At 55.7% G+C, this 27459-nt stretch overlaps 1 protein-coding gene across 1 annotated transcript; it reads right to left on the bottom strand.

Annotated features, from left to right (window-relative positions):
- Nucleotides 1–4499: 4499 nt before the first annotated feature.
- rabep1 (rabaptin, RAB GTPase binding effector protein 1) lies at nt 4500–26633 on the bottom strand. Its single transcript, XM_030086666.1, is given in 22 exon segments — nt 4500–5640; nt 5915–6031; nt 7169–7267; nt 7376–7431; nt 12692–12881; nt 13096–13236; nt 13745–13843; nt 14054–14170; nt 14243–14347; nt 16215–16637; nt 16708–16824; nt 16937–17115; nt 18360–18495; nt 19465–19523; nt 19526–19583; nt 19656–19736; nt 19738–19817; nt 19889–20092; nt 20422–20550; nt 22980–23130; nt 25003–25109; nt 26282–26633. Coding segments are annotated over 22 exon segments (3102 nt in total). The 3' UTR covers nt 4500–5538.
- Between the last annotated feature and the right edge of the window lie 826 nt (nt 26634–27459).

Here is a 27459-nt window from a genome sequence, read left to right on the forward strand (position 1 = left end):
CTAACGGGTCGTGAAGCATTAAAAACCTAATATAACAGGCCAATCTGCGTATCTGTCGGTTGCCTCATACAGGCTGTGTGCCAAATAATTTGTTGCTGTTCGGGGTCCGAATTTCCCGCGCAGTCGTGGGGATGTGACGTAAATTGACGCTGTATGCGTGTTGCCGAACAGGAAGAACATGGCCGCCGTGGACACGGACTCAAACACTGCTGGGATCAGGGGCGGGCAGTGTTGCCAACTTGGTGGCTTTCTCGCTAAATCTGGTGACTTTCCAAAGCCTCTTTTAGACTTTTTTTTGTCAAAAGTAACTAGCGACAAATTTAGCAAGTTTTTCTGGTGCTCTGGAGACGTGACAGGACGTCTCCGCTGTTCTCAGCAAGCAGCGGGTGCTGCGTGAGCCCCTCCCCCGTCCCAAAGCACTCACAGGCGGCCAGTCTCAGCAGCGCCCCCTGCTGCAGGCAGAGCAGAGAGGAGACCCACACCGCTCCTCCACACTTCACTTTGAGTCAGCCTCGACTGTCACGGCGCCTGGGTGCCTGACTTCCAGGGGCCGATTGGGTAAACGGCCCGGAGCTGCTCCACGGCGGCGACGGGAGAGCTCCAGCAGCCGCGGCCCGCTTCACGCGCCTCCGTGGTTATGCGGCGGGTCCCCGCGCGCTCCGCGGCCGGCACGGAGCGCGTCTCCGCCCGGGAGCGGAGATCCGGAGCTGCCGCGCCGCGGCTTGCTCCACGGAGGCGCGTGAAGCAGGCGGCGGCTTCCACGGGCCGAGTGGAGCTGCCCCACGGAGGCTGACGGGAGAGCTCCGGATCTCCGCTCCCGGGCGGAGACGCGCTCCGTGCCGGCCGCAGAGCGCGCGGGGACCCGCCGCATAACCACGGAGGCGGAGAGGAGCTCCGCCACGGATTTAAAAATGAATCGTTAGATTAATCGATGCATCGAAGAACTGTTTCCTAGATTAATCGATTACAAAAATAATCGTTTAACGCAGCCCTATTATCAGCGTTATCTCGTGAGTCAAAAAAAAAAAAAATTAAAAAAAATAAAAATATGACCGAAGCCGGGCAGGCACCCGAATAAATATTGGATCTGCGTTTGATTCATGGAGGGAACTTCAGCTGCATTTGGGAGTGAAAACGGATGCTGACAAAAATCACATAATATGCGCTGTGGTCCTGCAGTAATCCGCGACGTCGGACATTCTGTAAAATGTTTGTGCGCGCTCCCGTGCCGCCTTGGCTGGTGGCTGCAGTTCCCCACAGCGCCTGTCGCGGCAGCACTGAGGTAAATTTAGTAAAATTGCCTTTAGTCCCTTTAAACAATTATCGTCCAATTTCTATTATATGTGCTGTTGCCAAGGTTTTTGAGAAAATTATATTCAATCAACTATATCAGTACCTTAATGCATATCATATTTTATCACCAGTGCAGTCCGGCTTTAGAGCTGGATACTCAACAACTTCAGCTTTGCTAAAATTTTCCAATGACATATTCTCCTCCATTGACCAGGGTCAACTTGTGGGATCCATGTTTTTAGATCTGTCCAAAGCTTTTGATTCAGTTGACCATTACTTGCTTCTTGACAAACTTTATGCAGCAGGCCTGAATAAAGAGGCAGTTTTATGGTTCAACTCTTATCTTCACAATAGGAAACAGTATGTTCGTTTTGATGGTGTTCAATCTGAGAAATGCACAGTTGAAAATGGGGTACCTCAAGGTTCCACCCTTGGTCCTCTACTTTTTTCTATCTTCATAAATGATCTCCTGCAAATTATACAGAACTGCTCAATAAATTTGTATGCTGACGATACAGTGCTTTATACTGCTAATTCCGATCTCACACAACTGCAGAATCAGCTGCAAGCAGATTTTAATCTGATTCAAAACTGGCTTGAAAATAATAAATTAAAGCTGAATTTGAAGAAATCGTGCTGCATGCTTTTTGGCTCTCACTTTAACTAACTTACATCTCCTAACCTACATATTTCATTTAGTAATGGTTCAACTGTCCAAAACGTTGACTCTGCTAAATATCTTGGACTTTTGGTTTGATCCTGAACTCTGCTTCAAACCTCTCGTAGATTACATCATCAGACGAACATGTGCTACTTTAACTCCTCTTTTTCGGTCTGCAAACTGTTTTACACAAGAAGTCAGGAAGCAAATAATGACTCAACTTGTCCTCCCTGTTGTTGATTATGCTGACACAATTTATCAAAACACTCATGACTTATATCTCAAACCTTTAAATGTTCTCTTCAATTCTGTCGATTCATACTCAACTGTCCTTTTAGAACTCATCGCTGTATTTTGTTTGAGAAGCTGAACTGGTTGCAACCATATGAAAGGCGACAATATCACTGGATACTATTCATTTTCAAATGTATTTATTCTTACTGTCCTCTGTATCTTAAACGATTTTTGGTTCCAGTTACTTCTGTATATTCTCTAAGAAGCACTCATAGTCTTACTTTTGCTGTTCCACGTACAAACAAAGAGAGCGGTCGCAGAGCCTTCCAGTGCAGGGCTCCATCTGACTGGAATAGTTACCTTTATCCATTAATGATGCAACATCTTTGGGTCGATTCCAATCCTGATGATTTTCACACCTTAAAGCTTCCTGCTTATGTTTTTAGTTGTTTTTTTTTTTTTTTTTTTTGTGTGTGTCTGGTTTTTTTTTCCCTTTGAACTTCCGTCAATGATGTATTACCTGTTTCTGAATTCATGGAGGACTGGGGGGTGAGGGAACAAAGGAGCATGTCTGTCCTGTGTGTGTGTGTGTGGTGTGTGGTGTGTGTGTATGTCTGTTTATGTGTATATGTGTGCATTTATGTATGTTATTATAAATTGTGTTAGATATGTATGTGTTTATGGACCCCCTCGAAAACGAGATGCTACATCTCAAGGGGCGTTCCATTAACAAAACTTCAAACTAAACCCTCGTGTTTCAGCGGGTTCGGGGAACTAAACCCTCGTGTTTCAGCAGGTCCGGGGAACTAAACCCTCGTGTTTCAGCGGGTCCGGGGAACTAAACCCTCGTGTTTCAGCAGGTTCCGTGAATTAAACCCTCGTGTTTCAGCGGGTCCGGGGAACTAAACCCTCGTGTTTCAGCAGGTTCCGTGAATTAAACCCTCGTGTTTCAGCAGGTTCCGTGAATTAAACCCTCGTGTTTCAGCAGGTTCGGGGAACTAAACCCTCGTGTTTCAGCAGGTTCCGTGAATTAAACCCTCGTGTTTCAGCGGGTCCGGGGAACTAAACCCTCGTGTTTCAGCGGGTCCGGGGAACTAAACCCTCGTGTTTCAGCAGGTCCGGGGAACTAAACCCTCGTGTTTCAGCAGGTTCGGGGAACTAGACCCTCGTGTTTCAGCGGGTCCGGGGAACTAAACCCTCGTGTTTCAGCAGGTTCCGTGAATTAAACCCTCGTGTTTCAGCGGGTCCGGGGAACTAAACCCTCGTGTTTCAGCAGGTTCCGTGAATTAAACCCTCGTGTTTCAGCAGGTTCCGTGAATTAAACCCTCGTGTTTCAGCAGGTTCGGGGAACTAAACCCTCGTGTTTCAGCAGGTTCCGTGAATTAAACCCTCGTGTTTCAGCGGGTCCGGGGAACTAAACCCTCGTGTTTCAGCGGGTTCGGGGAACTAAACCCTTGTGTTTCAGCAGGTTCGGGGAACTAAACCCTCGTGTTTCAGCGGGTCCGGGGAACTAAACCCTCGTGTTTCAGCAGGTTCCGTGAATTAAACCCTCGTGTTTCAGCAGGTTCGGGGAACTAAACCCTCGTGTTTCAGCGGGTCCGGGGAACTAAACCCTCGTGTTTCAGCGGGTTCGGGGAACTAAACCCTCGTGTTTCAGCGGGTTCGGGGAACTAAACCCTCGTGTTTCAGCGGGTTCGGGGAACTGGACCCTGGTGTGGTTGAGTTCCCGGCGGCCAGCCGCTCCTCCTCCGGGTGATGGAGACTCGCCGAGTCGTTCAGATGAAGGAGAAAAAACAGTTTCTGTTAAACGTTAAAAGAAGTTTCAGCTTCAGGAAACTTGATGCTCTTTATTAGTGACGGCGCCGCAGGTGAAGCACCTCGTCCTGCCTTCAGTGTTTCTTCAGTGAGGATCTGCCTGATTTCTGACTTTAAAACGAAGACGGTCTCGATTCAAGTATTTCTGCTCAGTTCGTTCTCTGAATGATCAGCATCGTCCTGCAAACCTTCATTTGTGGTTGTACCGTGTCGGACATCGCGACCTGGCGAGGTCCTCGCCGTCGCTCAGCCCGACACGCTGTACCTGTCAGACTGACTGGACCCTGCAGCTCGGTCTGCAGGCCGGAGTGAAGCCGGAGCGCTGAGCTCCTCTGAAACCCAGCAGTCGTCCTCAAACCCGCTCAGCGCGAAAATGCTGCCTTCAGTCCGGCTTCAGGGCGGCGCTGCAGGGGTCAAAGGTCAGGCGGGGCAACCAACGCCGCAAAGCAACGTGTTAAAAAAGCAAAACCGAGTGGGGGAAACGATCCGGTGATCCGGAGAGAGCAGCAGGTGGAGAGCGCATCAGAAGACAAACCCTTTTTTTTTTCTTTTTTTTTTTGGTAGAGCTAATACAGACGGTCTTTATCTACAGTAGAAACAGACGCAGACGGATCCCTGCAGACGGATCCCTGCAGGTGGATCCCTGCAGACAGATCCTCTGCAGACGGATCCCGGCAGACGGATCCCTGCAGATGGATCCTCTGCAGACGGATCCTCTGCAGACGGATCCCTGCAGACGGATCCTCTGCAGACGGATCCCTGCGGACGGATCCCTGCAGATGGATCCTCTGCAGATGGATCCCTGCAGATGGATCCTCTGCAGACAGATCCCTGCAGACGGATCCCTGCGGACGGATCCCTGCAGATGGATCCTCTGCGGACGGATCCCTGCAGATGGATCCTCTGCAGATGGATCCTCTGCAGACGGATCCCGGCAGACGGATCCCTGCAGATGGATCCTCTGCGGACGGATCCCTGCAGATGGATCCTCTGCAGATGGATCCCGGCAGACGGATCCCGGCAGACGGATCCCTGCAGACGGATCCCTGCAGATGGATCCTCTGCGGACGGATCCCTGCAGATGGATCCTCTGCAGATGGATCCTCTGCAGACGGATCCCGGCAGACGGATCCCGGCAGACGGATCCCTGCAGACGGATCCCTGCAGACGGATCCCTGCAGACGGATCCCTGCAGACGGATCCCTGCAGATGGATCCTCTGCAGACGGATCCCTGCAGACGGATCCCTGCAGACGGATCCCTGCAGACGGATCCCTGCAGACGGATCCCAGCAGACGGACCCTCCAGGCCAGCGGTCCATTAGGTTCTGTACATCTCTCTGAAGCAGTAGTGTTCTTCAATATTCTCTCCCTAAACTTAGTAATGTACAGAAAAGTCCAGAAGTCCTCCATGCCGTCCGGGGGGGGGGGGGGGGGGGGGGGGGGGATAATAATGTTATTGGGGGGGGAGGTGGTGTTGGGGGGGCGGGGCAGGGGGCGGGGACAGCGGTCTGGAGCCAGTCCTCATCCAGGACCATCATGTCTCTGGAAGCTGGTTGATGTCAGTCAAATTGGTGTCGTTAAGGATGACCCGGATCCGGTCCAACGAGTCCGCCTGCCGTATCCGCTCCAGCTGGACCTGGGGGGGGACAGAGACACGTCAGTCCAAAGGGCCGGACAGGGACCCAGAGGCTGGATCACATACAGAGACAGGACCAACACAGTCAGGAAGGAAGAACAGCTGAAGCTAAAGCTAATGCTAATGCTAAAACGGCAACAATCAGTCCTGATCAGTCCTCCATGTCAGTGACACCGTTCCTCCCCCCCGCTCCCCCCGCCTCCCTCCATCCCCCCCACCTCGCCCGCTCCCCCTGTCCCTGTCCCCCCCGTCTCCCCCCCCCCCTCCAGTGTACCTGAAGCGTCTGAGACAGTTTGACGAAGTCCTTCTGAACCTGTTCGCTGACGTCCAGCTCCGTCTGCAGCCGCTGGGCCTTGTCCCGCTCCTCCAGCACCTGAGTGTCCAGGGCAGCCTGGGACGGGGACGGGGACAGGGACGGACAGGGACGGGGACGGGGACAGACAGGAACAGGGAAGGGGACGGGAAAGGACAGGGACGGGGAAGGGGACGGGGAAGGACAGGGACGGGGAAGGGGACGGACAGGGACGGGGACGGACGGGGACAGACAGGAACGGGGACGGGGAAGGACAGGGACGGGGACGGACGGGGACAGACAGGAACGGGGACGGGGAAGGACAGGGACGGGGACGGGGACAGACAGGGATGGGGACGGACAGGGACGGGGATGGACAGGGACGGGGAAGGTCAGGGACGGGGACAGGGACGGGGACGGACAGGGACGGGGATGGAGAGGGACGGGGACAGGGACGGGGACAGACGGGGACGGACAGGGACGGGGAAGGGGACGGGGAAGGACAGGGACGGGGAAGGGGACGGGGAAGGACAGGGACGGGGAAGGGGACGGACAGGGATGGGGACAGACAGGAACGGGGACGGGGAAGGACAGGGACGGGGACGGACAGGGACGGGGACGGACAGGGACGGAGACAGGGACGGGGACAGACAGGGACGGGGATGGAGAGGGACGGGGACAGGGACGGGGACAGACAGGGACGGGGACGGACAGGGACGGGGAAGGGGACGGGGACGGACAGGGATGGGGACAGACAGGAACGGGGACGGGGAAGGACGGGGACAGGGACGGGGACGGACAGGGATGGGGACAGACAGGAACGGGGACGGGGAAGGACGGGGACAGGGACGGGGACGGACAGGGATGGGGATGGGGACAGACAGGAATGGGGAAGGGGACGGGGAAGGACAGGGACGGGGACGGACAGGGACGGGGACAGACAGGAACGGGGACGGGGACCGACAGGGACGGGGATGGAGAGGGACGGAGACAGGGACGGGGACGGACAGGAACGGGGAAGGACAGGGACGGAGACAGGGACGGGGACGGACAGGGACGGGGACGGGGACAGGTTTAAATGTGTGTAGATGCATCAGGAGGTCTGAGCTGAGCAGTGTGTGTCTTCAAGTGCGTACAGGTTTGTGTGTGCATGCCTGGAGTTGGAGGATGTGTAACTGACTTATGAATTAGTGTGTGTGTGTGTGTGTGTGTGTGTGTGTGTGTGTGTGTGGACACCTTTGCAGTGCTCAGCTCCTTCAGCTGCTGCTCCAGGCTGACCTTCAGGTCCTGGACGCTCTCCAGAGCTTCGGTCCGCTCCGTCAGACGGCTCTGCAGCTACACACACACACACACACACACACACACACACACACACACACACACACACACGATGTGGACTCTGGGTGGCCTGTGGGGTGTGTGTCGCTGCAGGAAGCCACTGACCTGCTGTCTCTCCATCTTTATTCGCTCCAGCTCCGTCTTCAGGCTGGACAGCGAGGCTGCAGGAGGAAGATCCACCATCACCATCACCATCATCATCATCATCATCATCATCATCACTGTCACTCAGTCTCTAAACTGAGATTCACCACTGGTTTCTGGGTTCCGGGTTCTGGTTCCGGGTTCTGGTTCCGGGTTCTGGGTTCCGGGTTCTGGGTTCCGGGTTCTGGGTTCAGGGTTCTGGGTTCCGGGTTCCTGACAAGCTAACAGGGTTAGCATCGCTCTGTCCGTCTGTCTGAACCAGGTTCTCCCTGCAGTTCTCCTGTTGGTCCACCAGGCGGCGCTGCTGGATTTCCAGTAGAGTCTGCTACTGAAACATGAAGCTCCACCAACATGAGGGGAAGTTCCAGCAGGGGGCGATGATGCTGGTTTCAAAAAGAGCCCCAGTGGGCTCTCTGCACAACTCGACCACTTCCTGACTGCAGGAGGCTCCTCGCTTCCTTCCGTCAGGACGGACGAGCTGATCGCTGCAGGAGCGTCTGAGCGCCGCTGTCAGTGACTCAGGTCAGACGCTCCTGCAGCGATCAGCTCGTCCGCCGTGAGGGAAGGAAGCGAGGAGCCTCCTGCAGTCAGGAAGTGGTCGAGTTGTGCAGAGAGCCCATATCATGAGAACCAGTAGAACCCGTAGAACCTGTAGAACCTGTAGAACCCGTAGAACCCGTAGAACCAGTAGAACCCGTAGAACCCGTAGAACCTGTAGAACCAGTAGAACCTGTAGAACCCGTAGAACCTGTAGAACCAGTAGAACCTGTAGAACCTGTAGAACCTGTAGAACCCGTAGAACCAGTAGAACCAGTAGAACCCGTAGAACCCGTAGAACCTGTAGAACCAGTAGAACCAGTAGAACCAGTTCTAAATGGTGAATTTCAGAGGTTAACAAACAGATAAAGCTGCTGGTTCTAGACCAGGTTCTGGTCTCTGGCTCTAGGTCAGGGATGGGCAACTGGCGGCCCGCGGGCCACATACAGCCCACGCCGTCACTCCGTACGGCCCTTAAACTAATTTCTGAAAATGATAAAAATGTCTTTTGCTGCAGTGATTCAGCTGTAATGACAGACTGTGGCCGCCAGGTGGCAGCATGCACGGAGACGCCCTTCTTTCCAGCAGCGTTGTCCAGCAGTGAGGAAGAGACAGAGCCACGGCGAAGAGCGAGGAAAAACAAAACTCGACGGGCAAACCGAGTCTTTCAGGTTGAACAGGAAGCAGAAGGTGAAGTTCTGCTCAGAGACTCTCTGCAGTCAAAGGTTTCATTGAAGTCGCCGCTATAATACGCTGCACAAAACAAATCCTCCGCCGTTCACCTTTGAGATGGTTGATTTGTATTTTTCATCTTTTCATGGAGAATGTTAAAATGTTAAAAAAAAAAAAAGTGTAGTTTAAAAATTCACAAAATAAGTTGTGTAATTGCAGTGAATGTTCTGTTGGTCTGCAGCCGCCTGTGAAAAGGCTTGATTTCTATGTTTGATTCATAGCAGCCCTTCGCACTAAAACAACAAAAAACAGTGAGTGGTTATTTTTTGTTGGCTCAAACCTTTCTTATTCTCATTTTCAAGGAAGATTACAACTTTTATACATGCATTTGAGCCTGAAAATATGAAGTCACTGCACTGTGTTGGGCCAGTAAGCGTGGAAAATGTCAGTTTTATCAGCTGTGGTTCAGCCTGCGGTCTGCGGCCCTCTGGCAAAAACACTGGGGCCCTCGTCCCTGTTCTCGGTTCTTCTGGACCAGACTCGGAGTTTCACATCAATCAGCCAATCACAGCTCCTCCTGTGTCCATGTGATGCGGCCATGTGACAGGCTGGACCAATCACAAGACACCTGGTTTACAGAGATCAGTCTGGAGACGACCAGCTGGAGGCTTCAGAACGTTAGCCCCGCCCACCTTTATATACAGCCAATGAGAACGCTGTGCGGGACGCCTCGTTGGCCCCGCCCACCATTATATACAGCCGATGAGAACGCTGTGCGGGACGCCTCGTTGGCCCCGCCCACCTTTATATACAGCCAATGAGAACGCTGTGCGGGACGCCTCGTTGGCCCCGCCCACCTTTATATACAGCCAATGAGAACGCTGTGCAGGACGCCTCGTTGGCCCCGCCCACCTTTATATACAGCCAATGAGAACGCTGTGCAGGACGCCTCGTTGGCCCCGCCCACCTTTATATACAGCCAATGAGAACGCTGTGCAGGACGCCTCGTTGGCCCCGCCCACCTTTATATACAGCCAATGAGAACGCTGTGCAGGACGCCTCGTTGGCCCCGCCCACCTTTATATACAGTGAATGGCTGTGTTGGAAACCGCATACTGCCTACTACATACTTCCATACCCATACTGTCCATACTGCATCCTGCATACTCAGTCCATCAGACAGTATGCAAAGCGTTTACACTACAGCATACTACATAATAACCCACAATGCATTGCACTCCCCCCTGAGCAGAAATCGACCTGCTAAAGCTGATTTCACTTCAGCTCTAAACTCTTCAGATGTAGAACTTCATCCAGAGTTTTTTTTAATCAGGCGACAGGTGGTGGTTCAGAGCCGAGTGTGGCGTTTATTTGTCTGAATGAGGCATGTGCCGATATGAAAATTTGATATCACGATATTGGTGGCCCAAAATATCACGATTCACGATATTATCACGATATTTGGCGCGTTGCTTTTAATACTATTGAAAATGCTCAAAAACATTGTGAAATCCATCAACATCTGTCAACAACACTGTGCATGTTAACACGCCTGAGCACATTTTGATAAAGCAGAGGGAAAAAATGAAACTTTTACCCTCGCCTATTTTTTTTTTCCAGATTCCATACTGAAAAACACCATGATAACAATGAAGCAGCCATAAAGCTGCCGCTGACTGCATTCAGCAGCTCCTGGACTACAACTGGACCAGGTTTTTATGAGATCAGCATAAAGCACACAGATTTATAGTGTTTAGTTTGGATAGAACCAGGAGAACCCTTCATTTGGCCATTTGGAGACCAACCTATGCCAAACTATAATAAGTAGGTTTATAAGTTATTTGAAAGGAATCTGACTTTAAAATACTTTTAATTTCCACTACAGGAGTCTGTATGCAATGCAGCCTTTGGCTCTGATATTTAGCCACTATATCATACATTTCTGCACAGTTTTTGTGCAGAAACTTATAATTTTGCACAGTATTGTGCACAGTATAAAATACTTTTTTTAATAAATGACTGAGCCATAGCATTGAGTTTCCAACTGAAATATATTTATAATAATAAAATCAATACAAAAATAGCCAATTATATGACAGGGAAAACAAAAAAAATCCCCTTTGCAACATGTAAACACATGAAGAAAAAAACAAAAACAATGAGCAATAAGCTGTAGAAACGCACAATGAAGATAAATGTGCACGTTTCAGAATAAAAAATTGCCAAATATCACAGAAACAATCACTGATTGTGTGTGTCGCGTGTGTCTCGCTCTGCGGTGCACTGCTGCGTCTTTTAGAGCCAAGATGGCGGCGGCGCTCGTGCGGTTACGCTAAAAGATGTCTCCCAGCTGGATGATGCCTCAGTCACGTGTATCATATCGTATGAACGCTCACCAGACGCGAACGAATGTCAACAAACTTTATTTAAACTCCCAAGATTAACGACAAGCCCACAAGATGGCGACAATAACATTCAGGCGCGTGACGCGCTGTCACTACTGCAGAGGATTATGAAGTTAGTTTTGGTCAGAGGAGAGCGTGGATAGGTGGAAAATGACCACAGAACGGTAAGGAAATAAAACATGTTGTGTTTGGTGTGAATAGCTTTGAGATTTGGCGAAGAAGTGTGAGAGAAACGTGCAATCTGAGGCGCTGGCTGTGAAATGTAAAGATGGGTTTTGGGTTTGTTTTGCCGCTGACGGGAGGCGGTCGGCTCAGAGAAGGTTCTGCCTGGTGTCTCTTAAAGAGCAGCTTTTCTAGTTTCACGCGAGGCCCAGTACGTTGGGATGGAGCACACGGATCTCTGGTTCTGTTGCGTTTTGTGTCGGGAGGTGCGCTGAGGGGGGCGGTACAGTGTCTGTCGGGCCGAACGCGTTAATGCCTCGTTTTAATCATCCTGGCATAAAATTACTTACTTTCGGGGTTTTCTATGGATCTGGGACTTTTGTGGTGGTTTGCAGTACATTTTGCTGCAGAGGCTTGAGACCTTGGGTTAGATCAGTAGCTGTTTCGGTAACGGGCTTGTCTCCAGATGAAACAGACGATATCTTGTAAATGACGTGATATGATAATCTCGGCTGTCCAATATCGTAAATCGCGATTATATCGTAAATTGGCACATCCCTAGTCTGAATATCAACCGTTTAGGATTTTGTTCAGACGAATTTGGCGAAATTTAAGCCAGCCGCAGTGAGCGACGCACTTCCGGTTATTTTCACCAAAATAAAGCCCCCTTCCCCTTTCTCATGCAAAAACACCTCAGTGATAAATCTGAGCTTTTACTTTGAAAACAAGAAGCCAACCTTTCAGCGATACGTCTCGCTTAACGTCGCCGTTTGGACCGGTGACCCGTTAACGGAATTGGACCAGTGACGACGCCTTACCCATGGAGAGTTTTTTCAGCTCCTCAACGAAGATCGGCTCGCCGTCTTCGGTGCAACACGGTCGCTTTCAGCAGGGACTCAGTGTCAGATGTAAGTGTTTTTTTTTTTTTTTTAACTATTTTTAATCAATGTAAATCCAATCAGAAATCTCTAACATAACATCCCGACTAGCACAAAAGTTGGAGGGAAAATTATATCTAGAACCATCCGTCACATCCGTCGCATTGCATCTTGGGTAATTTCAGTATGAGTAGTGAACACACGATGTCTACTCAACATTTCTGGCGAATGCAGTATGCATCCGGGAACTTCTGGCATACTGCCAGTGTAATGGTGCGTTCACACCGGACGCAGCAGCGCCGCGCTATTCGCGTCCGGGGTGAGGGGTGAACGCCCCACTGAGGCACTGCAGACGAGCAAGTTAGTGTGAGGAGTAGGTCAGAGTGCGGTTTCCAACACAGCCAGTGTGTTGGTTGTTACAGTGATGAACCACACACACGTCTCAGCGTCTCTCTGAACCAATCAGGGCTCCTCTCAGTCTCTCTGAACCAATCAGGGCTCCTCTCAGTCTCTCTGAACCAATCAGGGCTCCTCTCAGTCTCTCTGAACCAATCAGGGCTCCTCTCAGTCTCTCTGAACCAATCAGGGCTCCTCTCAGTCTCTCTGAACCAATCAGGACTCACCGATCTCGTCCTTGCAGCCCTCGATCTCCAGCTGCAGCGTCTCCTCCAGGTTCTCCTTCAGGCACTGCTCGGCCTGGATCTGCTCCTTCAGGAACAGGATCTCCGCCTTCAGCTTCTCCTCCATGTGGTCCGCCGAGGTCCGCGAGGAAACCAGGTCCTCCCGCAGGCGGACCACCAGGCCCTGCAGCTCCTGGGGGCGGGGCTCGTTAGAGTCAGGAGAGAGCAGGAGAGTAAAGCCGTACGCAGACGACACCGGCCTGTATGAGGAGGCAGACATGAAGCCCCGCCTCCATTTGGGGGCGGGGCTTCATGTCTGCCTCCTCATACAGGCCGGAGCCGGAGCCGGAGCAGGACAGTCGACTGAACTGCTGCACGTGCTCAGTGGAGCCCGAGCGCCGCCGTACCGCCGCCGTGCCGGGCATCAGGAAGTCCTCCTGCTGCTGCAGCTCGGCGTGCAGCCGCCGCTTCCCCTGCAGGCTCTCGTTGTCCCGCTGCAGCCGGCTCAGCTCGTCCGCCACCGTCTCCCGGGACCGCAGCAGCACCGCCTGCAACACAGCCGCACGCCGCCGTTAGCCGCCGCCGGCCGCCGCCGGCGGTGCCGGGACCGCAGGACGGGTCTCCGGGTCCGGCGTCTCGTCGCTGTCGTCCACACTTCCCTTGTCGTCCCGACCTCACACCCCGCCTGAGACGTTCACACACACTTCTGCACTTCCTGGCTGAGGAGGAAGTGAGTGAATCCACACAGGAAGCAGCAGCGCGTGTGTGAAGGTGTGAAAGGCACTCTGGTGAGCAAGGTTTGAGCTCCTGGAGGAGAACCGTCTGATTGGATCAGCTGTTCTCCGAAAAAACTACGACTACACAACTCATGACACACAACTCATGACACACAACGACTTTCACAGCTGCTCAAACCGTTTTCACCGAAAACCCCCAAGTGTTCGACGCAACACGGCTGGAAGAAACACGGTTACTGTTTCAGCTGCTGCTGCCGTTTCAGTTGCCGTTGCTGCTGCTGTTGTTGCCGTTGCTGCTGCTGTTGTTGCCGTTGCTCACCATCTGGTCCTGGGTGCTCCTCTTGGCGTCGCTGAAGGCCTGCTGCAGGGTTCCCAGCAGCGTCTCAGAGTCCTGGACTCTCTGGACCAGCGCCGCCACCTGCAGGGCGACAGAGAAACCACCGGGCTGAGACACGGACCGCGTCACGGTACGGCGGGCCCCTCGCCGCGTCCAGGTTTTTCACAATAAGAGCGGCTGACGGCTCGTCCTGCTCCGGTCCGGAGCCGGGCGGAGGGCTCTGGAGGTTTCCCCCCCCAGCAGCCCGACTCAGAACCCTGGAACCCTGGATGTTCCGGCGGCAGCTCTTACTTTGGCGGCGGTCTCCTGGCTCCCGGCCCGGACGGAGTCCTCCAGCGCCAGCTTCTCGGCGGCGGTCCTCTCCAGCTCGTCGTTGGCCTGCCGCAGCATCACCTGCAGCTTCTTCACCTGACGGGGGACAGGCGGCTCGGTGAGGACCAGCTGGTCTGAGGGGGACGGGGGGAGGGGGGCGGGGCAGACCTGGTCCCGGGTCTCCGCCTCCTGGCCCTGGATCACCTGCAGCTGCTTCTCGTAGTTGGAGCACATGTCGCAGCGCCGGCCCAGCTTCCTGCCGGCGTTCTTCACCTGCAGTCAGAGACACCACAGCATCTGGACCGGGGGGCTCAACCCGTGGCTCCAGAGCCACAGGTGGCCCTTCAGCCCCTCTGCAGCGGCTCCATCAAGCCTCGAATAAACAGTTAACTTATTTTAATATTATATAAGACTCATCTCTTGGTTCAAAAGGGATTCAGAAACGGTTCAAGGAAAACTGGGAAAAATAGAAAAACCAGAAGAAATGAGGAAAAAATGACAGAACAGCTTAAAACACCCGAAACGTCGCCAATTTCTAACATCAAAAATGAAATATGGCAGAAAAAAGCAAATAAAACTGATAAAATGAGGAATAAAAACTGGTTCAGAGTGATGAAAGGTTCTCTGCTCCGAGCCGGAGTTAAACCTCATGAACTCAGAAGAAGATCTCGGTTCTGCCTGTGAAGCTTCCTGAGCTGCACTCGCCTCGTTCTAAAGGTTCCTAAAGGCTCCAGAACAGCTGGACTGGAGGAACGCCACTGAAACGGTTCCTCTGGTTCTGAAGGCTGCAGAACCCTGGTCTAAACCCGATGCAGTGACACCGTCTCACCACCAGGGGGCGGACCGCTTACCTGCCGGTTCTGGGTTCTTTTCACAGAGACTTCAGGTCCTGATGTCGGAATATTACTCTTCTGGGATTATTTTATATTTATTAAAATGAAAATTAAAGACTTGAGACTCGAGCTTCACCTGTTCTGCTCTGTTTTGTTTTCTTTAGTTGTTGTTTTGTTGTTTTGTTTTCCTGTTTTTTCCTCTAAACCAGATTCTGTCTTTCTTTCACAGCTGAGACCAAAAAACAAACCAAACGTTAAAGCGACACGAAGGAACTTTCAGTTTTGGTTGATTTTGGCGGCGCCGGTGGACAAAGCGGTAGTGTTTATCCTGAAGGAATACCACAGTTCCCATGAGGCCTAGCGCGTGGCGTGGTGAAACGCTCCGGTGGCGTGCTGTCGGACTGAACTCCCTACGTTTGTTTCCAGCGGCCGTGTGAAGGACGGACAGCGACGAGGTCACGAATCTGACGGAGAAACGACGTTCCATCATGAAGCAGCAGTGTTGAGGGAGCAGGGCTCCTCCGCCTCCTCACAGCTGCTCCGTCCAGCTGGAGCAACGCCGACGCCCTCAGCTGACGGAGGTCATCAGCTGCTGGAGCTCCAATCCTCACAGGAGATGTGAAAAGGTTTCATTAAGGCTGAAAAGCTCCTCAGTGTCGCTTTACACGGGGTTAAAGCTCGGGTCGGCGATCTTGGAAAACTAGCATGTAGCACGAATGTAGCGTCTCCCCAAGGCTCCGCCCAGCTCCCGCCCCATTGGAGGAGCTCCCGTTGGGAGCGAACGCACCGGACGCGGAAGCGCCACGCGCACGGAGTTTGTGATGGCCTCCAATGTTATGAACCTTCCTGACTGCTGCACACCACGCTCGTAGCAGCGCAGCGCGCCGCTCCCTTCCATTTGTCACGCCAGCCGCGAGCGCCGAGAGCGCCTTGGCAACGCGCTCTGAACCAGGACCAGCGCACGCCACTGAAATGTACGCAGGGGGCTGGTAGAACGGCGAAGGGATTTGATTGGTTCCTGAAGAGCGGTCCGCGCCTTCTGATTGGTCGGAGTTTTTACTGTCCTGTGGCCGCGACAGCGGTCAGATTGTTTCCGTCCTCATGATGTACTGACTCCTCCCAGGGGGAGGGAGCGTTTCACTCAGGATGACAAGAAGAGCTTTAGGACAACATCGCCGACCCGAGCTTTAAACGTTGAATCTAGATCAAATCTGTGTTTTTCTTCGGGATCAGAGAAGTTTTACTCGGAGCTCCTATCATTTTCCCATCATGCCCTCTGGCCCCGCCCCCGGCGGAGTGGGCGGTACCTCCTGCTGCAGCAGGTTCCACTCGCTGTCGCTGACCAGGCGGTACCCGGCGGGCGGCAGGAAGGCGGCGTCGGCGGCGGCGAGCGAGATGCTGGACAGCAGCGAGGCGGTCTCCTCCTGCTCCGGGGTCATGGCCTTGATGGCCTTCTCCTGGTCCAGGGTCAGCAGGAAGGGTCCGGCCGTGGGCCGGGCGGGGTCCGCCGCCTCGGCCCCACCAGCGGCCCGAAGTCCAGACTCCTCCAGGTGCCCGGCCGACCGGGCCTTGTGGCCGGGGCCCCCCAGGCCCTGCGGGGCCCCGGCCGCGGCCCCCAGGCTGTCGGTGGACTGGACCCGGCGCAGGCCGTCCCGCTGGGGGTCCCCCGGCCCGCCGGGCCCCCCCTCGGCATCCAGCGAGCGCAGGGAGCCGCCGTGGGCCGAGCCGGGCTGCAACACAGAGGGGGGGCGGCTGAAGACCAGATCCTGCATGGCCCTGCTGGTCTGACAGAGTCCTCACCTGGTCCTCCAGGCCCAGGACCCGGTCCTCCAGGGGCTCCGGGGGCTCCGACGGGCCCTCCCCCTCCTCCTCCCGAACCTCCTTCACCTGGACCAGAACCTCCTGCTCCTCCTCCTCCTGGGGGGACAAAGTCCTCAGTCTGTGTCCTGTCAGAGGGGTCCAGAGACCAGAGAGACCAGGAGAGACCAGGAGAGACCAGAGATGCCAGGAGAGACAGGGACAGACAGACCTGGTCCTTCCTCTTCTGCTCCTCCACCTGCCGCCGCTGCTCGGAGGACAGGACGCTCTCCATCCTCTGCATGTCCCTCATCAGGAGACGCTGCGACTCCAGGAACTGGTCGTTGGCTCGCTGCCAGGTCTGCTTCAGCTGGTTGTGCTGCTGCCGCTCCAGCTCCAGCTTATGGCACACTGGGAGAGCGGCGGGGAGAGCGGCGTGAGCGGGAGCGGCGTGAGGAGGAGCGGGGGGAGAGCAGTGAGGGAGAGCGGCGGGGAGAGCGGTGTGGGGGAGCGGCGAGGGAGAGCGGGGGGGGAGAGCGGTGAGGGAGAGCGGCGTGAGCGGGAAGCGGCGTGAGGGAGAGCGGCGTGAGGGAGAGCGGTGTGGGGGAGCGGCGAGGGGAAAGCGGCGTGAGGGGAGCGTCGTGAGGGAGAGTGGCGTGAGGGGGAGCGGCGTGAGGGAGAGCGGGGGGAGAGCGGTGAGGGAGAGCGGCGAGGGAGGGCGGCGAGGGGAGCGGGGGGAGGGCGGCGAGGGAGAGCGGCGAGGGAGACGCGGGGGAGAGCGGTGAGGGAGAGCGGCGATGGAGAGCGGGGGGAGAGCGGTGAGGGAAGCGGTGAGGGAGAGCGGCGTGAGGGAGAGCGGCGAGGGAGAGCGGGGGGAGAGGCGGTGAGGGAGAGCGGCGTGAGGGAGAGCGGCGAGGGAGAGCGGGGGGAGAGCGGTGAGGGAGAGTGGCGTGAGGGAGAGTGGCGAGGGAGAGTGGCGAGGGAGAGCAGCGAAGGAGAGCGGCGGGGAGAGCGGTGTGGGGGCGCGGCGAGGGAGAGCGGGGGGAGAGCGGTGAGGGGAGCGGCGTGAGCGGGAGCGGCGTGAGGGAGAGCGGCGTGAGGGAGAGCGGTGTGGGGAGCGGCGAGGGAAAGCGGCGTGAGGGGGAGCGGCGTGAGGAGAGGGGGCGGGAGGGGAGCGGCGTGGAGGGAGAGCGGGGGGAGAGCGGTGAGGGAGAGCGGCGAGGGAGAGCGGCGAGGGAGAGCGGGGGTGAGAGCGGTGAGGAGAGCGGCGAGGGAGAGCGGGGGGAGAGCGGTGAGGGAGAGCGGTGAGGGAGAGCGGTGAGGGAGAGCGGCGTGAGGGAGAGCGGTGGTGAGGGAGAGCGGCGTGAGGGAGATGGCGTGAGGGAGAGTGGCGAGGGAGAGCGGGGGGAGAGCGGTGAGGGAGAGCGGCGTGAGGGAGAGTGGCGGAGGGAGAGTGGCGAGGGAGAGGGCGAGGGAGAGCAGCGAAGGAGAGCGGGGGGGAGAGCGGCGTGAGGGGGAGCGGGCGTGAGGGGAGAGGCGGGGGAGAAAAGGGTGAGAGCGGTGGGACGGGAGAGCGGCGTGAAGGGGGCGGGTGAGGGAGGAGCGGGGGGAGGGAGGGCCGGGACAGCCGGGGGAAGAGGAGTGTGTCCAGTCACCTTCGTGGAGCTCTCTCCGGAGCTTCTCGGCGTCCTCCTGCAGCACTGACTTCTGGGTATTCAGCACGGCCACGTACATCTCCAGGTCGGTGCGGCACGACTTCTCGGCCTCCAGGACGTGGTTCAGCTCCTTCACCTGACGGGAGGCGGAGCCACACCGTCTGCTTCTGAACACTTCACCGGAATATTTTCACGTCTCCGGCTCCGACGGCGGCGAGGGTTTTTTTTTAAATCAGCTCCATCAACAACGGTGAGGCGGAGCTGTTCAGCCAATCAGGAGGTTTATCAGGAGGGCGTGGTCATGCGGCTGCTCTCAGCTCCGCCCACTGGATTCATGACGGAGATATTAAACATGTTCATGATCTAAGATCCGCCGTGCGACGCCTCCGACCGGAGACCGTCTCTCTGACGCCACAGGAAGACCAGACCCGATTGCCCTGTAGCGCGAAACCGGCCTTGAGCAAGGCACCGAACCCCGAACTGCCCCAATGGACGGACTGAGCGCCTGGCATGGCAGCCGCCTCCACTGGAGTGTGTGTGAGTGTGTGTGAACGGGTGAGTGTGAGTGAGTGAACGGGTGAGTGTGAACGGGTGAGTGTGAGTGAGTGAACGGGTGAGTGTGAGTGACTGAACGTGTGAGTATGAACGGGTGAGTGTGAACGGGTGAGTGTGAGTGAGTGAACGTGTGAGTATGAACGGGTGAGTGTGAACGGGTGAGTGTGAGTGAGTGAACGTGTGAGTATGAACGGGTGAGTGTGACCATGCAGAGCGAAGCTGCTGCAGCAGAAAGAGCTTGATGCTTCACAGCAGGAGGTCCTGGTTCAGAAGTGACCCGGGGCCTTCATGTGTGGAGTCTGCATGTTCTACCTGTGTGTGTGTGTGTGTGTGTGTGTGTGTGTGTGTGTGTGTGTGTGTGAGGGGAGGTTTCTCTTCATGCTCGAGCTTCCTCCCATGACCCAAAATTACCCCTTCACATTACAAATCTACCCCCCAGAGGACGCTGCCCCCCCACAGAAAGATGGCTGCCCCCCCCCACCCCACAGAGGATGGCTGCCCCCCCCCCCCCCCCCCCCCCCCCCCACAGAGGACGGCTGCCCCCACTGACCTTGGAGGCCTCCAGCTCGCGGACCCGGTCCTTGGCGGAGGCCAGCCTGGCCTTCAGGCGGAGATCTCCTGCTCCATGGGCATCACCACGGAGCGCAGCTTCTCGGCGTCCTCCTGGGCCTGCGGGGGTCGACACACTCGGTGAGGCCGCGGTCCGGGCGGGTTCCCGTCTCTGCGGCGCCGCCCGCCCACCTTCTTCATCTCGTCCTCCAGGTTCTCCTCCTCCTGGCCCTCGCTCAGCCGCCGCCGCAGCTCGCCCATCTCGCGCTCCGCCGCCGTCGCGGTACTGGTTCCACTGGGCCCGCTCCTGCTCCAGGCGCTGGTGGAACTGGACCTCGTACTCGCACACCGTGTCTGAAAGCCAGCGGCGGGTCAGGACCCGGCCGGGTTCTGGGGCGGGAGGGGGGCGGGGCCGGGGTTCTGACCTTTCATGATGGCCTGCAGCGACGCCACCTCCTCCTGCCACTGGCTGCGCACGGCGTCGATGGCCTCCTGCTTGGTGCTCTCCGACACCGTGGCCACCGCCTTGATGGTCTCCATCTCGGCCCGGGCCTGGGCCAGCTGGTCCTGGACCGAGACCAGCTCCGACTGGGCGGCCTCCAGGGCCGACGTCTGCCTCTTCAGCTCCTCTGGGGGGGGGGCAGAAGAAACCAGCTGAATCACTCCATCCAGACGGATCTCTTCATCTCGTCTCACTGATTTTTTTTTCCGTCAAGATTTTTTTCCGGTTTCTGCTAAAATGACTGATCAGTTAAAAAAAGCCGGTTGGACTCGACTGGACGGAAAAACCCGGAAATAAAAACCACGAAGCTTCAGGAAAAATCGATGCCTTTCTGTTCTTTCTATCCAGAATCTGTCCAGGAGGTTTAATGATCCTGAACAACAAGGTTCATCCTGACAACAACAACCCCCCCACAGCCTGCGGCGGCGGCGGCGGCGGCGGGGGGGCGGGGCCTACCTTCCTTGGACAGGTACAGCTCCTTGAACTTGGCTCGCTTCTGGTTGAACTCGGCCTCCAGCTGCTGCTTCAGTCTGATGAACTCGGCCCTCTCCTGCTCCAGAGCCGCCACTCGCTGCTGGAGCACCTCTGGGGGGGGAGGGGTAAGGCAGGACCGCCAGGGACCGCCATGGACCGCCAGGAACCGCCAGGATCCACCAGGATCCGCCAGAATCCACCAGGGACAACAGACGAGGAGAACAGGGGGAGAGGAGGGAGGAGGCGCTCGTCGTCAGTCAGAACGGTGGAAACTCACAGTTCAGGAAATCAGCTCAGCTTCAGTTTTTCAGTCTCCTAAAGTAATCAGATTACAGATTCCGTTCCAAACACAGCACCAGATCAGCCAGACTGATCCGGGTTCAGTCAGGAGGAGATTCTGACCCCAGGTCAGCTGTTCCACTGAACCCGCCTCACGCTGAGGAAAGTCCACAGATCCATCTGTTGATCCAGTGATCCAGGACCGGCTCCAGGACCGGTTGAGGAATGTGGCCCGGGACCCGCTGATGACCTCTGACCCCTAAAACCACCAGGTTCTTTAACCTCCGGTTTCTGGATCGAGCTGCTGCTGAAGGAGCCAATCAGAGCGGGCCGGGTCAAACGCTGACCGGCACTCGGCTCCGCCCATCACCTGAGAACAACCTGAACCGGAACCAGAACACGCTGAGGTGAGGAACCCAGGAGGAACGTCACTGTTTACTGCAATCAGTCAGCTGGTTTACTGTCACCGATCAGCTGGTTTAATGACATCAGTCAGCTGGTTTAATGACATCAGTCCAGCTGGTTTACTGTAACCGTCAGCTGTTTAATGACATCAGTCAGCTGGTTTACTGTAACCGATCAGCTTGTTTAATGACATCAGTCAGCTGGTTTACTGTAACCGATCAGCTGGTTTAATGACATCAGTCAGCTGGTTTACTGCATCCACAGTTTACATTATGATCTAAAGATGAAGCTGGGTGAAGACATCGAACACCCCCCCCCCCCCACCCCCACCACCCGGACTGGGACCAGGACCAGGATCTCCTTCGTCTCCACCTAGACTGAGGGTTTCCAGTTGTTGGGAGCAGCGTTGCCATGGAAACGGTCCTCTCTAACCCACTGAGCTGAACATAAAGACTGAAACTCATGTGACCAAAAGCAGCTCCGAATTCCAGCCGTTTCCTTCATGTCCACGGTTTCCCTGACCTCTGAACTCCGTCCTCGGATCCTCATGTCTCTGTTGGCTCCGCGTTGGACCGATCACTTGGTCCGGTCCGGTCCGGGTCCCGTCCAGTCCGGGTCCCGTCCAGTCCAGGTCCCGTCCAATCCGGGTCCCGTCCAGTCCTGGTCCCGTCCAGTCCAGGTCCCGTCCAATCCGGGTCCCGTCCAGTCCGGGTCGTCGGTTTGAGCCTCTTCTAAAGCGTCACATGTGGCAGCCGTTAGAGGTCGCGTGTCTTCTGGCTGTTCACTACAGACGCAGCTCTTTGAAGACCCGGACTCTGTCTCCATGGAAACGGGGAAATGCAACACATTGGCAAAGCTCCGTCTCCATGGAAACGCAACTTTTTGACAACACTGATTCCACCTTCATGGAAATGAAGAAACATGCAACACTTGTTTCTCCATGCTCCTGGTCTTGGTCCGAGTCCTGGTTCAGGTTCAGGTTCTGCTCCTGGTTCTGGTCCTGGTCCTAGCCCTGGTCCTAGTCCTGCCCTCCACAGCTATAGCAACCAGCCATTATGCTCATGATCAAGAGAAGAACAATAAGAACAACGGTTTCCTCCAGTGTCAAGACTCCCGGTCCAGCATCTCCTGGTCCTGGTCCTGACTCTCCTGGTCCTAGTCCCAGATCGTTACCAAAACAATCAACAGAACCAACTAGTGGACCAACGTGAAAACTACATCGTTTTCAAAACATGTAAACAGGAAACTTTTCGGAACCAGAACCAGACGCGATGTTTTCATCTGAGGCTTCAATCATAACAAATCAGCCAAAGGCAGCAGTGGGGAGACCAGGACCTCCACCCGGGTCTGGGGTCTGCCCGGGACAACCCTCCCCCGCATGACAGCCAACATCTGGAGCATCTGCAGGGTCCGGGCTGGAGCCTCTCTCCAGGCTGGGTCCGGGTCTCCTCTCTGGGGGTTTACAGGTCTGGAGGGGTCCGAATCCTCCGTGCAGAGCAGCTTCACAGTGGGACCCTCAGGGGGGTCCTCGGACCGGTGGTTGGGAGCCAGAGGGACGGCGCTCCATCCCGGCGGCCTGACGAGGCCGAGTGACCCGAGCTGGAGGCTGTCAGAGCCAGGAGGAGCCGGGCCGTGGAGGAGGGCTCCGGGTCCGGGTCCCGGTCCGTGTCGGGCTCCGCCCCAGGGGCTCCCGGGAGCTGCGCTGCCGAGCCGGAGCCGCCTCTCCCCGGCCGCGGCTGACACGTCGCCCCGGGGATGCTAACCGGCTAATGGAGGATGCGGAGGCCGCGGAGCGCGCCGCCGCGCGCCGCGCCGCTCCCGCCGCCGCGGGCCGCCGCGAGACGAGCCGCTCTTACCGTCATGTTGGTCCGTGCAGGGCCGGGTCCCCGGCCTCCTCGGCCATGGTGTCCCGAGGCGGGGTGCAGGCGGGTCGCGGGGCGGAGGGTCGGAGCTAGGAGCGACCCAGAACACGGGCCATCGCAGCCTGACGGCGCTTCCGGTGCGGACCTTCACAATAAAGTCCACCTCAGTCCTGACGGCTGGCTCCGCGGCCGCCGCGCGACAAGACACGTTTGTATTTAGTGTTTAAATTAGAGGACGAGTTCACGGTTCAAATACGGCTTTGTTACAGCAAATTCCCGCCGTTTCCACATGGAATGCTCTTATCATGAAGGAGAATGTTAACTTCCTTTATTACAGTGATTAAATTTCACTAACTTTTATATTTCCGGGCTTTGCTTCCAAAATAAAAAATTCTGTGGCATCGTATTCCCCTTAATGTCTCACACTTTAAATCAGAAGTGTCAAACATAAGGCCCGTGGTCCTAACCGGAAACATTAAGCCGAACTTTAAGGAGGTATTTTTGGTGAAAAAGCTTCGAGCATCTGTAAAATTACAATTTGTGTCTTTTTTTGGACAACTTTGGAGCACTTTTAAAGCAACATTTAGTTGTGTATGGAGAGTTGTGTACGTGTACATTTATTCTTACTAAGACTCCACAGCCAATCAGAGGAGAGGAGCTTTTGACCCACAGCCAATCAGAGGAGAAGAGCGTTTGTCCCCCCCAGGGGAACTACCCACGAGGGCTGTGATTGGTCCTCTACTCCATCATGAGGGCCAGGAGGGCTGTGATTGGTCCTTTATGTCATCATGAGGCCAGGAGGCTGTGATTGGTCCTTTATGTCATCACGAGGCCCGGGGGGCTGTGATTGGTCCTTTATGTCATCATGAGGCCCAGGGGATGTGATTGGTCCTTTATGTCATCATGAGGCCAGGAGGGCTGTGATTGGTCCTTTATGTCATCATGAGGCCCGGGGGGCTGTGATTGGTCCTTTATGTCATCATGAGGCCTGGGGGGCTGTGATTGGTCCTTTATGTCATCATGAGGCCCAGGGGATGTGATTGGTCCTTTATGTCATCATGAGGCCCGGGGGGCTGTGATTGGTCCTTTATGTCATCATGAGGCCCGGGGGGCTGTGATTGGTCCTTTATGTCATCATGAGGCCAGGAGGGCTGTGATTGGTCCTTTATGTCATCACGAGGCCCGGGGGGCTGTGATTGGTCCTTTATGTCATCATGAGGCCCGGGGGGCTGTGATTGGTCCTTTATGTCATCACGAGGCCCGGGGGGCTGTGATTGGTCCTTTATGCCATCATGAGGCCAGGAGGGCTGTGATTGGTCCTTTATGTCATCATGAGGCCAGGAGGGCTGTGATTGGTCCTTTATGTCATCATGAGGCCAGGAGGGCTGTGATTGGTCCTTTATGCCATCATGAGGCCAGGAGGGCTGTGATTGGTCCTTTATGTCATCATGAGGCCAGGAGGGCTGTGATTGGTCCTTTATGTCATCATGAGGCCCGGGGGATGTGATTGGTCCTTTATGTCATCATGAGGCCCGGGGGGCTGTGATTGGTCCTTTATGTCATCATGAGGCCCGGGGGGCTGTGATTGGTCCTTTATGCCATCATGAGGCCCGGGGGGCTGTGATTGGTCCTTTATGCCATCATGAGGCCCGGGGGGCTGTGATTGGTCCTTTATGCCATCATGAGGCCCGGGGGGGCTGTGATTGGTCCTTTATTGCCATCATGAGGCCCGGGGGCTGTGATTGGTCCTCTACTCCGTCACGGACTGAGGTTTTTGTCATGTCGTGACCTGCAGTTTGCAGTAATATTCTGATTCAAACGAAATGATTTCCTTGTGAAGTGGTGACTTCCTGTAGCGCTTCCTGCTGCTGCTGGTAGCAGCAGGTGTTTAAATCAGACTCATTAAAGCTCTGGCAGCTTTTTGTCTGGGGTTTAACATCTAGCAGCAACAAGGGACAAGAAAGATCCCAGTCACCAGCTAACTGGGAAACCAGTTCTTCCAAAACAGCGGCTCTACTCCGGGTCCTCCGCCGGTCAGCTGCTGCGTTCCGGTGACTGGAGCTGCGGTGGAAAACTGAACCTTGGAGATGTGGTCAGTCGTTGACCTGAAGGCAGCGTGGACAGCTGGACTCAGAAGACACTCAGGAGACACGTGAAGGACGTGTGGACAGTCTGAACACAGGACCGGCTCTCAGACAGCTGAGAACCAGCTCTCATGGTTCACAGATACTCCTTTCCCACTGGCCAAAAAACCCGTTTAAACCCGCTAACTATCGGTTCCTCATGGCAGCGGGAAGCGTTTGACCCATGATTTCGACGCGGGTCGCTGACCCGGAAATCGACCTGGTAATTTGCCAGGTGAGCTTGTGGCAGCTTTTATTGGGAGGGACACATCCGGGAACTTACATGATGACGTTGACGCAGCGCGGCTACGTTAGCGCGCTAGTTGTTGTTTCTGGACACAGCGTGAGATTTCCTAGACCAGAGAGCTCCTCCTGATCCGTGGGGAAGAGAAGGTTTGGTTACAGGTAACGGGGACAATGTTCTGCTGCATTGTTTACTTTCGTTTTGCGCCGTTGCGCTGATGATGTCATCAATGCGGGACACCATCAGCACGGGAAAACGCAGCGTCGCGGCTCGCCAGCAGGCGGTTAGACCCGCATCTGCATGCAGCGGGAAAGGAGTCTTGAAAAAAAAACAAAGCCGATCGATAGCGGGTCGAAGACACGAGTCGACCCGCTAGCTGCAGGGGAGAGGGGTGTCAGAGGAGCCGATCAACCAACAACACACTCCGAGAACACACACTTCCCAAACTGGGACGGGGGCCGGTGGGGTTTGGACCTGAAAGGGGAACCAGACCGGGACTCCTGTTTGGATGAGTCCAGAATCAGGAGCTGAGCTTCTGAAGAGGAGACCGGAGACCCCGACCCGGGACATCAGGAACATTATACGGAGCAGAGACCTACGGAACATCACGATATACAGACGACGTTATTTTTTACAGCAGCAACGCCCCATTGCCCCACCCCTCCCCCACGGGACGCCTGACCGAACACAAGGGTTTAATCCCGGGCCTGACCCCAACCAGACCCATCTGAACTACACAGTGCCGGGCAGTCAGACTGAAGACCTGCTGTCTCTGGTCCCTGCTCTGTCTCTGGTCCCTGCTCTGTCCCTGGTCCCTCCTCTGTCTCTGGTCCCTGCTCTGTTTCTGGTCCCTGATCTGTCCTCTGGTCCCTGCTGTGTCTCTGGTCTCTGATCTGTCCCTGGTCCCTGACCTGTCCCTGGTCCCTGACCTGTCCTCTGGTCCCTGATCTGTCTCTGGTCCCTGCTGTGTCCCTGGTCCCTGACCTGTCTCTGGTCCCTGACCTGTCTCTGGTCCCTGACCTGTCTCTGGTCCCTGATCTGTCTCTGGTCCCTGCTGTGTCCCTGGTCCCTGACCTGTCTCTGGTCCCTGAGCTGTCTCTGGTCCCTGCTGTGTCCCTGGTCCCTGACCTGTCTCTGGTCCCTGCTGTGTCCCTGGTCCCTGACCTGTCTCTGGTCCCTGCTGTGTCCCTGGTCCCTGACCTGTCTCTGGTCCCTGCTGTGTCCCTGGTCCCTGACCTGTCTCTGGTCCCTGATCTGTCTCCCATAAGTTCTACAGCTCATCAGGATGGAACGAAAAAACACTTTAGTTTTTGCTCTGAGTCTTGAGCTGAGCTTGTCTGGTCTAGACTTGGTCTGTCCTGGCTGTGTCCGAATGTCCACACCATGTCCTCTATAGGACACCACATAGTGAAGACGCCATTCGTAGGACTGTGCGAATGTCTAGATAGCAAAACAAAAGGGTCAGGGGTCAAGGGTCAACACTTGTACGGAGCTTTTTCATCTGCATGAGCAGAGCCCGAAGCGCTTCACGCTGCATGATCACATTCACCCATTCACTCACATTCACCCATTCACCCCATACTGGGTGGAGCTGAGCTGCTGCTGCAGCCACAGCTGCCCTGGGGGGCGCAGACTGACGCCATCGGCCCCTCCCACCACCAACCGTCACTCTCACTACTGTCACGCTGAGGCGAGGCGGGGGAAGTGCCTTGCCCAAGGACACAACGACAGCTTTACGGCTGCGGGAGCGGGGATCGAACCGCCAACCTTCCGGTTATAAGACAACCCGCCAGCCTGGGCACTAGAATTTCCCACAATGCATCTGAAAAGTAGTGAGCATCGATGGTCCCTCGATGGCTCAATATTTCCCATCATGCATTGCGAATCTCCAGCAAAATAGAGAGAGCAGCAGTGCGAGCCGGGAGCCGGACCGAGCCGGTGCGTCTGGTTACCATGGTAACAGCCGGGGGTCACCTGATCACTGGAACACTCCTCCAAACAGGAGACAACACACACACTTCTCCAACACACACACTTCTCCGAACAGGGGAAAACACACACACTCCTGGACTGTCAGAGTGTAAAGCATTCTGGGAGGAACTCCAGG

The sequence above is a fragment of the Salarias fasciatus genome, unplaced genomic scaffold (assembly GCF_902148845.1).
Source record: "Salarias fasciatus unplaced genomic scaffold, fSalaFa1.1, whole genome shotgun sequence".
NCBI lineage: Eukaryota > Metazoa > Chordata > Actinopteri > Blenniiformes > Blenniidae > Salarias > Salarias fasciatus.